Source organism: Corythoichthys intestinalis, chromosome 15 (assembly GCF_030265065.1).
Source record: "Corythoichthys intestinalis isolate RoL2023-P3 chromosome 15, ASM3026506v1, whole genome shotgun sequence".
Taxonomy (NCBI): domain Eukaryota; kingdom Metazoa; phylum Chordata; class Actinopteri; order Syngnathiformes; family Syngnathidae; genus Corythoichthys; species Corythoichthys intestinalis.
In genome coordinates, this window is record NC_080409.1 from 48,816,202 (window position 1) to 48,830,369 (window position 14,168).

At 37.4% G+C, this 14,168-nt stretch overlaps 1 protein-coding gene across 1 annotated transcript; it reads right to left on the reverse strand.

Moving 5' to 3' along the window:
- Nucleotides 1-4,131: 4,131 nt before the first annotated feature.
- On the reverse strand, nucleotides 4,132-12,020 carry LOC130930724 (glutathione-specific gamma-glutamylcyclotransferase 1-like). The gene is made up of 3 exons (XM_057858779.1): nucleotides 11,656-12,020; nucleotides 11,528-11,563; nucleotides 4,132-4,964 (listed from the first exon to the last, which is right to left on the reverse strand). Exons 1-3 carry the CDS (start codon nucleotides 11,824-11,826, stop codon nucleotides 4,566-4,568), a joined length of 606 nt encoding a protein of 201 aa, XP_057714762.1. The 5' UTR covers nucleotides 11,827-12,020; the 3' UTR covers nucleotides 4,132-4,565.
- Between the last annotated feature and the right edge of the window lie 2,148 nt (nucleotides 12,021-14,168).

Genomic DNA, 14,168 nt, shown 5'->3' on the forward strand with positions numbered 1-14,168 from the left:
ATTATTATCAGTAGTAGTTTTTGCTTTATTTTAATTTTTGTTTTATTTTTATTTATTTATTTTTATTTTGTGATTAAATGCGATCTTTTGTCTTGGTTTTTACGTTGTGTTGATTTAAATGTGATTTTTTATGGTCTTCATGTGATGTAAAGCACTTTGAATTGCCTTGTGTTGAATTGTGCTATATAAATAAATTTGCCTTGCCTTGCCTAATGGCACCTGTTTTAACTCATTATCAGTATAGAAGACCTGTCCACAACTTTAGTCAGTCACACTCCAAACTCCACTATGGCCAAGACCAAAGAGCTGTCTAAGGACACCAGAGACAAAATTGTAGACTTGCACCAGGCTGGGAAGACCGACTCTGCAATAGGTAAAACGCTTGGTGTAAAGAAATCAACTGTGGGAGCAATTATTAGAAAATGGAAGACATACAAGACCCCTGATAATCTCCCTCGATCTGGGGCTCCATGCAAGATCTCACCCCGTGGCGTCAAACGTTGAGAAAAAAATCCCAGAACCACACGGGGGGACCTAGTGAATGACCTACAGAGAGCTGGGACCACAGTAAAAAAGGCTACTATCAGTAACACAATGCGCCGCCAGGGACTCAAATCGTGCACTGCCAGACGTGTCCCCCTGCTGAAGAAAGTACACGTCCAGGCCCGTCTGCGGTTCGCTAGAGAGCATTTGGATGATCCAGAAGAGAACTGGGAGAATGTGTTATGGCCAGATGAAACCAAAATAGAACTTTTAGGGTAGAAACACAGGTTCTCGTGTTTGAAGGAGAAAGAATACTGAGTTGCATCCGAAGAACACCATACCCACTGTGAAGCATGGGGGTGGAAACATCATGCTTTGGGGCTATTTTTCTGCAAAGGGACCAGGACGACTGATCTGCGTAAAGGAAAGAATGAATGGGGCCGTGTATGGAGAGATTTTGAGTGAAAATCTCCTTCCATCAGCAAGGGCATTGAAGATGAGACATGCCTGGGTCTTTCAGCATGACAATGATCCCAAACACACAGCCAGGGCAACAAAGGAGTGGCTTCGTAAGAAGCATTTCAAGGTCCTGGAGTGGCCTAGCCAGTCTCCAGATCTCAACCCCATAGAAAATCTGTGGAGGGAGTTGAAAGTCCACATTGCCCAACGACAGCCCCAAAATATCACTGCTCTAGAGGAGATCTGCATGGAGGAATGGGTCAAAATACCAGCAACAGTGTGTGAAAAGCTTGTGAAGAGTTACAGAAAACCAGGCATGAAAATCTCTCACCTTTCGGCGAAATTCGCCGTTTTGAAGTCAAAAAGGGCGACCTACGTGAATTGCGTAGATCCGAGGAGAAATTCTTTTTGGGAGGGGGGGGGGGGTCGGGAGGTTTTATTTAATTACTATTATTATCATCATGTGATTAACTTAGTACGTAAACTGAGCACTTAAGAACACAGTCAGCAAATCCTTCTAGATGCTTCGCTGACGAGAACCAATCATCGGCCCAAGCTGCGTTCCATTATTCCAAACGCGCGCATTCCTTACGCGTGTACATGGAGTGCTCGGAGAGCCTTCGGTTGCATTGCAAAGCTAAAAAGCAGGCCTTATCCACATTGGGGCACACCAGAGCGCAGCATACACACTTGCCTGTATTTGCCAGCAGATTGAATTTGGTGAGTAATGGTTTCAATCGTTTTCACGTTTTGCGATATAAAAAAGTTACTGCCGTTCGTTGCAGCTTGCGTTGAACACTGCCAGAGCGAGCCAAATCTCCAATGAAAAAAAATAGCTCCCGTTAAATTGGCGTCAAGCTTGTGTATTTAACGGTAATATAAACGAAGAAACACACTGTTGAGTCAAATTAAGCGGCATTCTCTCGGATGGACGGGGCGCCTCACATCGCTCCCGTCGTCCGCCGGAGACGCGTTATTTTCGGCTTGGATTTGAGCTGACGGCCGGTGTCGGCACAACAGCGGCCCGACGAGTGGTGGGAATGAGTCCTGCTTCTTAAAGCTTTTCAGAAATACAGGGATCCCTCGTTTTTCGCGGTTAATGGGGACCAGAACCCGCCGCAATAAGTGAAAACCGCGAATTAGCGCCCCCCCCCCCCCCCCCCCCCATTTTTTTGTGCGTGTTCAATGCATTTATTCAGATTTTACATTGGAAAAAAGATACATATATATAAGACATGTTTTTTTTCACTTTTTTCACCAAAGTATCATTTATAAATGGTTTTCAAGCACTTCAAAAGTAAGAATTATGACAAGTTTTAAACATGTTACTGCCCCACCGAATTATTTTTAAACAAGAATAAAGTAGTTAGAAAATGCTTGGCTTTATTAAAAGCTTCATAGTGAGTCTACTCAAACCCTCTCAGGCTTTGGTAAACGGTGATTGGCACATGTGCAAAGTTTTTCTTTTTATATATATTTTTTTGTTTGAAGCAACTTATTTGATTGAATAATAAAGACACAAATGTCCTAGCCAAAATGTGGCCCAAACGCAAAACATTACTTAAATGGAAACATTTGTTTCAATCAAGAAAAATAGTTTTCAAATGCTTTTTTTGTCTCAAATTTATTATTGCAATCAAAAACTTTTTTTTTATTGAAGCTACTTTTTGGGATTAAAAGTATATACTGTATTTTGATTGAAGCAACTTTGTTTTTGATAGAAGTAACTTTGTTTTTTGATTGAATAATAAAAACACAAATCTAACTCCATCGTTATTGAGTGAGAAAGAAATTAGGAAAGCTTTAAAACTAAAAGCCACCGGGGAGTCTGTTTGTTTAAATATTTATATTTCATTACATAGACATGCGTCGTAGAGAAGGGAGATTGAGGGATAAAAAAAAGGAGTTAGATGAGACTGCTAAAGGCAGTGGATACCTCATCAGCTGGGTGAATAGCAGACCTGGTAAGAACAAGTTTGCAAGGATAGTCGGGTATTAAATCCAATTATAAACACAATTACAATGTTATTTTTCTATAAGAGTTTTATGTCACTGCTTTATTAATCATTAGGTGCTAGAGTTTTTAAGTATGGATAATAATGAAATAATAGTTTTAAGAAAACTGTGCTGTTGGTGGCTCAGTGACCATCTGATGTGGTTTGTTCTCAGATGAACAAGTTGAGGAAGGAAGTTTTGATGCAGAGGTTGAAGGAAGAAAAGAGGCAGACTGACTGAGTCACAGCCAGAAAGTGTTGATGACAGTTTTGATTTCTATTCACTGTTGCCCCCTCCCAATTAAAGTATGTCACAGTCGCAGCCAATTATTATCTAAAGCTGGTTAAAATTGAAGTTATGTTGTTTTAAGGTGTATTAAATACTACTTAAATCATGTGCCCCTTTTGATCTACGAGCACCCACCCCTCCACCGGTCTCTGCATGGCCCTGCTGAAACACAGTGTGGGTCGACAGAGCTCAATATTTTGTTGGGGTGTACAATACAGTGTACTGGAATATATTTCCTCCACACCCTTCTCACCTTTTTAACCCCTGACCCATTTTCATGCCTGCAGAAAACGTTTGGCCTCCGTTATTGCCAACATAACAAAGTATTGAGATGAACTTTTGGTTTTGACCAAATACTTATTTTCCATCATGATTTGCAAATAAATTCTTTAAAAATCACACAATGTGATTTTCTGTTTTTTCCCCACATTCTGTCTCTCATGGTTGAGGTTTACCCATGTTGACAATTACAGGCCTCTCCAATATTTTCAAGTGGGAGAACTTGCACAATTAGTGGTTGACTAAATACTTATTTGCCCCACTGTATATAGGGATAATGCATAGTGAAAGAGTAAACCAGGAGGAAACTTTTTTGTTTTCAGCTAATGACAATGACTATTCCATAAGTGTTCACTTTATGTTTTATTTATAGCTCTACAATTTTTGACATAAGTGTTTCACATACTGCACATTTTTTTAAACCACTGATTACCACCTACATAAAGCTGTCATGATGCAGAGTGACGGACAACCATGAATGCAGTGCATTCTGGGATTTGTAATATCAATGCAACATATTAAAGACCAGTTATGAATATATGATTTGTGGTTTTAATCACTTCCAACATAATTAAAAGCACTGATAACTTAACTAATGATCAGGAACGAGTCTTACTCTGCAAAGTGTTTCATTTGCTGTGACATGCATTACTATATTTATTAAATATTAATGCCCTCTCAACATAATAAATCATATAGACACATAGGCTGCCTTCAAGCAGTGTTTGCGTGCAAAGTACTACCCTGCAGTTCCGAAAAGTAGTCATCACTTCCCAGACGGGACATTTACATGCACATGAGTTGGACATGTGAGCTGCACGTGCACGACAGACCATATCATATAGAGAATTCCATTCACACAAGACTCAGAGCACTGTTTGATTAAGGCATTTTTTTGGGAATATAATAAGTATACAGTAAATATAAAATTTCATAAAGTAAAATAAAGGCAACACATTAAATATGAAAATGAAATACTCTAATAATTGAGTTAAAATATCTGGAAAGGTCATTTTAAACTGCATTGAAACTGCATAATAATGTAAAGTGCTTGAAGTCATTTAGTTTGATCCCATGGTGAGTTTTGTTTCAGAGTTCTTTAAATTGTTTAAAACGGCCTTTTCGATGCCGAAAAGGTGGTCATCCTCCACCTTGGGGCAGTGGAGACGCATGAAGTCAGCAAGCCCGAGCAGATATTCAAGGTTGCTGCCCGTCTTGCCACTGCAGGACGCGATCTGGTCAGCGATCTCCTGGTCCGAGGCGGGGCCCAGGTAAGTGGGGTTGTCGGATGTAGCGATGTAGACCAAGGCGTGGATGGTGTCCTCGCCCCTCTCCTGAGGGAAGAACTCCACCATCTCTGTTATGTATCCTCCCACCACCACTTCTCTCATGTTCAGGTACTTCATAGCCTCAGGTATCTGACTGTTTGCGATTTCAAAGGCCACGCCCCATGTAGAAGCCTGCAAGGGAGAAAAATGGGGAGGTATAGTGTCACTCAACTTATGTAATATATGATGTAACTTGAGCTAAGTTATTAAAAACAAATAAACTGTTACTGATGCTTACACAGTGGCAAGATAATGGATTTATAGCATAGAAAATGGTTTATTAAGAGATAATACACGATGCAGGTTAAGCTTTTCACAACTTATTTTTGTATTGTTCATACTTTTCCAAGTAAAAATGTTTACATACCGAGAAATCTTCAAAATGTTTAATAATACGGTAAATTAATATGGTAATACAGTGACCCCCTTGTTTTTCGAAGTTAATGGGTAGCTCCGCCCCCAGCGCGTGAAAATTGACAATCCGCAAAGTCGAGGCGGAGCTTATTTACATTATTTTTTATTTTTGGTGTGTTCAATGTATTTATTCATATGCATCAGCATTGGAAAGAGATACATATAAGATGTTTTTCCCTTTTGTACCCCCAAATTTAAAAAAATTAATTAGGGCTATCAAAATTATCACGTTAACGGTCGGTAATTAATTTTTTTAATTAATCACGTTAAAATATTTGACGCAATTAACGCACATGCCCCGCTCAAACAGATTAAAATGACAGCACAGTGTAATGTCTACTTGTTACTTGTGTTTTTGGTGTTTTGTCGCCCTCTGCTGGCGCTTGGGTGCGACTGATTTTATGGGTTTAAGCACCATGAGCATTGTGTCATTATTGACATCAACAATGGCGAGCTATTAGTTTATTTATTTATTTATTTATTTATTTATTTATTTTTTTTAAACCTGTCCTGTTCAGCTGTTTGACACAGAGAATGGAAGTCTAAGTGCCCAGATTCTGAACAGTTTTAATGTTTCACATTGAGAGTCTGACATACTCCCATTGTGATCATTCAAAATACCTTTTTATTATGACAAAGCAGCGAACAGGAAGGGATTATGGGGGGACAGAAGAAAAGAAATACAAGAGAAGAAGGAAAAGAGTTTAGTAGTATTAGTTTATTTTTTGATTGAAAATTTTACACATTTTATTTAAACGAAAACATTAAGAGGGGTTTTAATATAAAGGGGTTTTAATATAAAATGTCTATAACTTGTACTAACATTTATCTTTTAAGAACTACAAGTCTTTCTATCCATGGATCGCTTTAACAGAATGTTAATGTTAATGCCATTTTTTTGATTTATTGTTATAATAAACACATACAGTACTTATGTACAGTATGTTGAATGTATACAGTGCCCTCCATAATTATTGGCACCCCTGGTTAAGATGTGTTTTTCAGCTTCTAATAATTTTATTTTTAATTCAAATACTATGGGACCTTAATGGAAAAAAAGAGAAAAATCCAACATTCAATACAAGTGCATTCATTCAGTGGGGAAAAAAATCCCACATAAAGAAAACAGTATTTGACATCAAATAATGTGTGTCACAATTATTAGCACCCCTGGTGTGAATACTTTGTACAACCCCCTTTTGCCAACAAAACAAGGTCTGGGGACTGAGATGGCCATGGGAGGAGCTTGATTTTGTGTCTGGTGAACCATTTCTGTGTAGATTTGGCCATATGTTTAAGGTCATTGTCTTGCTGTAAGACCCAGTGACAACCCATCTTCAGCTTTCGGGCAGAGGGCAACAGATTTTGATTTAAAATGTCCTGATATTTCAAAGCATTCATGATGCCATGCACCCTAACAAGGTTCCCAGGGCCTTTGGAAGCAAAACAGCCCCACAGCATCACTGACCCACCCCCATACTTCACAGTGGGTATGAGGTGCTTTTCAGCATGCGCATCTTTCGTGGCACACCAGACCCAGTGAGATTGTTTGTTGCCAAAAAGCTCAATCTTGGTCTCACACAAAAATACACATGGTCCCAGGCTTCAACTGGGACCGTGTGCTTTGGTCAGATGAGACATAAGTATTGTATTTGTTTATTATAACAATAAATCAACAAGATGGCATTAACATTATTAAAATTCTCTTAAAGCGATCCATGTATAGAAAGACTTGTAGTTCTTAAAAGATAAATGTTAGTACAAGTTATAGAAATTTTATATTAAAACCCCTCTTAATGTTTTCGTTTTATTAAAATTTGTAAAATTTTCAATCAAAAAATAAGCTAGTAGCTCGCCATTGTTGATGTCAATAATTACACCATGCTCTCCCCAAACCCATAAAGTCATTTGGACCCAAGCGCCAGCAGAGGGCGCCAAACACCAAAAAAACAAGTAACAAGCGGACATTACACTGCTGTCATTTTAATCTGTTTGAGCGGGGCATGTGCGTTAATTGCGTCAAATATTTTAACGTGATTAATTTAAAAAATTAATTACCGCCCGTTAACGCGATAATTTTGACAGCCCTAAAAAAATATATTTTTATAATGGGTTAAAAATTATTTTCGAACAGATCATGTGCCAAGCACCTTGGACGGTCATTTGCTTTGCATAGAATTTTCAACAAGAACAAAATTAAGGGTGGGCAATTTTATTTTTCAAATGATTTTTTTCTTTGATTGAAAATATTTTTTTTTTGTTTGAAGCAACTTATTTTTGGGAATGAATGATTTAGACACTAATGTCCTACCCATAATATGGCCCAAACACAAAAAGCATTGCTTCAATTAAAGAAACTTTTTCAATGAAAAATTAAGTGTTCAAATGCAAATTTTTCAATCTCAAATATTTTTTTCGCATTCCAAAACGTTTTTTATGATTGAAAGTTTTCTTTCTTTGATTAAAGTGATTTTTCTTTTTGAATATATATATATTTTTTTTTTTTTTTTTGAAGCAATTTATTTTTTGATGGAATAATAAAGATAAAAACATCCAAAAAACGTAGCCAAAATGCGGCTCAAACACAAATCAACATTACATGAATCAAAAAAGTTGCTTAAATTAAAAAAAAAATTCAATCAAAAGAAAAATAGCTTTCACATGCATTTTTTTAAGTTTGACATTTATTTTGGCATTCAAACACATTTTTTTTGATTGAAGCGACTTTTTTTGGGGGATTGAATATATATATTTTGATTGAAGCAACTTTTTTGTTTTATTGAAGCAACTTTTTTAAATTTAATAATAAAGAGACAAATCTACCTTCATATGGCCCCACCCAGGGGATACAATTTTTGACAGGGGTAACTACATTGGCACGACACCGGCGGGCGAACCATATTCAACAGATGATGATCCTGGCGAAAAGTATTGCCTAAACAGCCTGATTTAGAATTCCTCTCAAGAATGATGGGAAACAAAAAACGCTTATTGTCAACTTATTATTATAAATATTCTTGTAAGTTAATTTTATTGCTGACACTGCGTTTCGGGGTCATCAACGAGTTCTGCCCCCCCCCCCCCCGCCCCAAAAGTCAAACTCCGCATATGCATTGAACTCACCCCCACACAGACAAAAAAAAAAAAAAAAAAAAATGGGCACTACTTTTCGGTTTTTCACTTATCGGTGGGTTCTGGTCCCTATTAACTGCGAAAAACGAGGGATCACTGTACTTTTTACACACACTAATTGCCAAATTAGCAACACTTGCATAATCTAATTAATGAGATCCAAACAAAAGGGCATTACAAATGCATCATTTTCAATAATGACCACTTCTGACTGACACTTTAAGAGATTAGATAATACGCCTATTATCATGCTTTTTTTTGTTCATGTGAGCAATGCGAAATTTTGCCTCATACCAAATTATGATATTTTGTCATGATTAAAGACTGATTGTTGATAAAAATAATTTCTCTCTCGTGAAGCCTTAATCCTTTTTAAATGTAAAATAATGTCATTACAATGCTGCGGCAATGTATATTTAAATGCAAAACAAGTAGCAAAATGAAAATGATGCTTTAGTCATCTTGCAACAAATGTATCATGCAGTCCAATGGGATCATCGGCAGGGACAAAAAAAAAAGCGCTAGCATGTATACTGCATGCTATTCATAGTATACACAGGGGTGAAAGTGGGCCAGAACTGTCAGGAACGCAGTTCCAGTATAAGATTCAGGGCCGGAATGCTGTTCCGGTACAGGGTGCTTTGATTCCGAAAATATGACGGCAACTGTTAAAACGCTATGTAATTTTTTAAATTTTTTTTTTTAAATGCTACGCTGCCACACATGCATTTCATCTCCAAGAAGAAAACTACCAACATCAGATTTAAATACACAAGAGTTAACAACAAGCATAATAAAGTGCTTGTGTAGTGTCATCCGTTTCCACCAATATTTATTATTCATTTTATTCCACGGACGGCGTGAAGGTTTCCCCAGCTGCTGCAGTTATCTGAGTTTGACGATGATGAGTCACGTCAATGTGCGAATGCACGCAGCAAAGCAAAACGCTTGGACTCATTTATCTGTTCAATTGGGTGACATACTGACATGTGATCAGCAGAGATAGTTAGCTCTGATTGGTTCAAAAGTGCATGTATTCTGAAACAGCAAAAACAAAAAAAGGGCAATGCAACAGAAAATTGATCAAATCTTTAAGAGCAAGGAAAGAGTTAAGGTGGCTTATTTATCATATTTAGTTTTATTTGCTCTGATGGGGAGGTTCAGAACATCTTAGCTGTCAATGTGCACTTTGGACTTATATTTGTTCATTTATGTTAGGCTACTTATTCATTTCCTTATGATTTAAAAAAAAAAAAAAAAAAAAGTCAATGTTTGCGCGATCTTCAAAATATATTCCATTTCACTCCGCATAATATGTCATTTGTACCGTAGTTTTCGGACTATAAGCCGCAACTTTTTCCCTTCGTTTTGAATCCTGCGGCTTCTAGTCCAGTGCGGCCTATTTGTTGATTCATTTGGATTAATTGGTAACACTTTATTTGACAGCGGTTTCATAACATTGTCATGAGACGGTAATAATAATGACATGACTCTATCATGGGTGTTACTGAATGCTTATATTATTAAGTGTCATCCAGCAAATTATGTCGGTAACACCATTTATGTCCAGCTTGGATCTTTTACATCCATGCAAAAGTGAGATAATTTGCCAATTAACACTAAATTACATCTGTTATAAGCCTTCATAAATGCTCATGACGGTGTTATGTCATAATTATGATTGTCTAAAGACAGTCTGATGGCGCCATTGTCAAATAAAGTCTTACCAAATATCATAACTACCAAATAATGAAACAACTGGAACAGTAAATGAAGAAATAATTAGCACAGAACATGAATTTTGATTGTTGTGTACATCTGTAGTGCTGCAGTGCATGCTAAGAGGAATGTTGGAAGACTTCAGTGCTAACAGCAGGTGGCAGCAGAGGTGGACTGTCTACCCAGAGGGAGCAGTGATGACCAAATGAAGCTTCTTGAAGCAATGAACCAATTGGCTGTAAAGCTTTATGGCGGTGGTTCATTTGGTCTTATGACAGTCGTATGATGCCGCTGTCAAAAGAAGTGCTGTATCCCATAATACAATGAGGACAGCTGCGGCTTACAGTCCAGTGCGGCTTATCTATGAACAAATGCCATTTTCGTGCCAAATTTGGTGGGTAGTAGCTTATAATCAGGTGCGCCTTATAGTGCGAAAATTACGGTACTTATTTTTCTGAATGTATGTTACTTATATCTTTTATTAAAAAAACACAACAAAAAATGTTTATCTTCAATTTCAATATACATCCTATGTTCTTAAGTAGTTAAAATTGAGATTTGGCATTTAGTATGTGAGGAAATGCGGGAAAATAAAAATTAGGAGATGAAGGTTGGGGTTATAGCTGTTTTTGTTAACGTTTATTTTGCAAATCATTGAAAAATTTTTGAATGAAAATCAGTTTTTGTATATGTTATAGAAATTGTTGAGAGAAATGGTGGAGGAAATGTTTTGTATTCATAAATGTGTCCTCAGTTGATGTTGAAATAATGTTCCTATTGCTTGTTATTATTGACATATTATCTTTTCGCCACAAGATGGCAGGATGGGACTTCATTGTCTAAAGTGCTACTTTTATTACTTCTTTGTGTTTGACTTTGATGACTTTGATTTGTGGGTTTGCCTGTGAAGACAGCAATGAGAGAGGATGTATCTGCATGTCAATGGATATTAAACATGCCAAGTTTTGGCTAAAAGACAACTTATTCTCCGTCAATTCATCCTACGAAGCTGCAACCACCTCAACAGAAATAAATGACCAAAACAGTTTTCTTTGCATTTCAGTAGTTTTGACCCCCACCCCTCTCATAAAAAATAAAAATAAACAATAAAATTTCTGGCTCCGTGGCGACCTTCACGACAGGGATTCCCGGCAAGAAATTCTAACCACTTTCATCCCTGGCCTTAATCCTTTTTAAATGTAAAATAATGTCATTACAATGCTGCGGCAATGTATATTTAAATGCAAAACAAGTAGCAAAATGAAAATGATACTTTAGTCATCTTGCAACATATGTATCATGCAGTCCAATGGGATCATCGGCAGGGACAAAAAAGCGTGCTGGCATGTATACTGCATGCTATTCATAGTATACATTTACAGTTATAGCTACATATCCAGTGTTTCTATGAATGAGGGTTGACTACTTACATCCTGATCCTCCACCAGGGTCACTATTCTTCCAAGCTGTGGAGATATGGACAACATCTGGACTTAGTACAGTATTCAGCAATAGTTTGAGAAGAAATGTTGCTTTAAAAAATATGCATAAGACTCACATTTTCCTTGTCTCCTCGATAGAAGTCATCTCCCTGCCAGAAACGCCTTTTGTAGCCATTGATGTAGCCTATTTTACTCTTCTGGTAGACAAAGTCAGGTTTCCATACTAAAGATCCATAACCAAATACCCACAAGCTACCCTTCAACTGTAAGATGTCCTGAGGTTTCATTGTTGTTGAGCTCTTCAAAAGGGAAAAAAAAACGCGTTATTGATTTGCTTTTTTATCTAAAAAATAAAAAAAAAACAAAGTTTTTCCTCTAGAGCGAAATGTTAAGCTTAACTCGAAGTCGAAGGCACTTTAAAGATCTTTAAAAACGCCCTGACACGCTGTTTCACGAGCAGTTCCTGAGTTTACTGCCAGCACGTGTATTTGTTGGCATTTGACGCCACTAAAAAAGTGACGCCGACCAATGGCTGTGCGACGGAGGCGGGGCTTGGTGTCTTAGCAGTCAGCACTATGACACATCCACATGGGAAGGCGCAGGCGGTTTTCCCTGAGTGGACACGCAAAACATAACTTTCAAATCGCAAGGAAAAGTAAAAGGAAAATCCCAAGTTTTAGTATCGTTATGATTTAGTTTCGATCTGATGTGCAAAATTTACAATAGGACTAAACTGAAACAAAGTTGTAACTGGGTTATTTTTTTTTGTTGGGTGCCAGTGTAAATGAACCTGTATTTTCATTAAAGTTGGACAAATACTCATTCAACTTGTTTTGTGTGTGTGTATTATCAATTGCCATCTATAATAAATTTAAAAAATCTAGGCTCCTAAATTCTATTCTCTAAATTCAATTTACTTCTTTTGTTATGGAATTTTGCTATGTCCCCAGTGTGTTTCATTTAAATTCAGTCTAGAAAATAATGACCGTAATTTTTGGACTATAAGCCGCTACTTTTCCCCCTCATTTTGAATCCTGTGTCTTATAGTCCAGTGCGTCTTATTTGTCGATTAAACGTCATAACTATGACATGACATTATTATGGGCATTAATGAATGCTTATGACCGATATCATTAAGTGTCATCCGGCAAATGATGTCACTAACTCCATTTATGTCCAGCTCGGATCTTTTACATCCATTCAAAATAAAGATAAATTGCGGGATGACACAAAATGACATCTGTCATAAGCATTCATTAATGCTCATGGCAGGGTCATGTCATAATTATAATAGTCTTATGACAGTCTTATGGCACCACCGTCAAATATAGGATTACTAAATACCTTAACTAGCTACTAATGAAACAACTGGAACAGTAACTGAAGAAATAATTAGCACAAAACATGAATTTTGATTGTTATTTACATCTGTAGTGCTGCAATGCATGCTAGGAGGCATGTTGAACAACAAAAGTATTAACAGCAGGTGGCAGCAGAGGTTGACTGCCTCCCCCAAGGGAGCAGTGATGGCCAAGGGAAGCTTCTTGAAGTAATGAAGCTTTACAGACAATTGGTTAAAAGCTTCATGGTGGTTCATTTGGTCTTATGGCAGTCGTATGATGCCGCTGTCAAATAAAGTGTTACTAGTTAATATGTTTTGGTGTAACTATCCCATAATACAGTGAGGACAGCTGTGGCTTGTAGTGCAGTGCGACTTTGTTTTTTTGGGGGGTTGGGGGTTAATAGGTAACACTTTATTTCACAGCGGCATCATAAGACCGTCATAAATATGACATGACATTGTCATGGGCATTAATGAATGCTTATGATGGATATCATAAAGTGTCATCCGGCAAATTATGTCACTAACTCCATTTATGTCCAGCTCGGATCTTTTACATCCATTCAAAATGGAGATAATTTGCGGGATGATGACATCTGTCATCTGTCATAAGCATTCATTAATGCTCATGGCAGTGACATGCCATAATTATGATGGTCTTATGACAGTCTTATGGCGCAACCGTCAAATAAAGTGTCACCAAATACCCTAACTAGCAACTAATGAAACAACTGCTACCAGTAACTGAAGAAATAATTAGCGCAAAACATTAATTTGGATTGTTATTTACATTTATAGTGCTGCAATGCATGCTAGGAGGCAGGTTGGAAGACAATAATGTTGACAGCAGATGGCAGCAATGGTTGACTGTCTCCCCGAAGAGAGCAGTGATGGCCAAGTGAAGCTTCTGGAAGCAATGAAGCTTTGCAACCAACTGGTTGAAAGCTTCATGGTGGTTAATTTGGTCTTATGACGGTCGTATGATGCCATTTCAAATAAAGTATTACCGGTTAATATCTTTTGGTGTAAATATCTCATAATACACTGAGGACAGCTGTGGCTTATTTGTTGATTTATTCGGGTTTATAGGTGACATTTTATTTGACAGTGGCGTCATAAGATTGCATTAAGATCGTCATAATTATGACATTACATTAACATGGGCATTAATGAACGCTTATGACAGAAATTAAGTGTCATTCGGCAAATGATGTCACTAACTCCATTTACATCCAGCTCAGATCTTTTACATCCATTCAAAAGTGAGATAATTTGCGGGATGACACA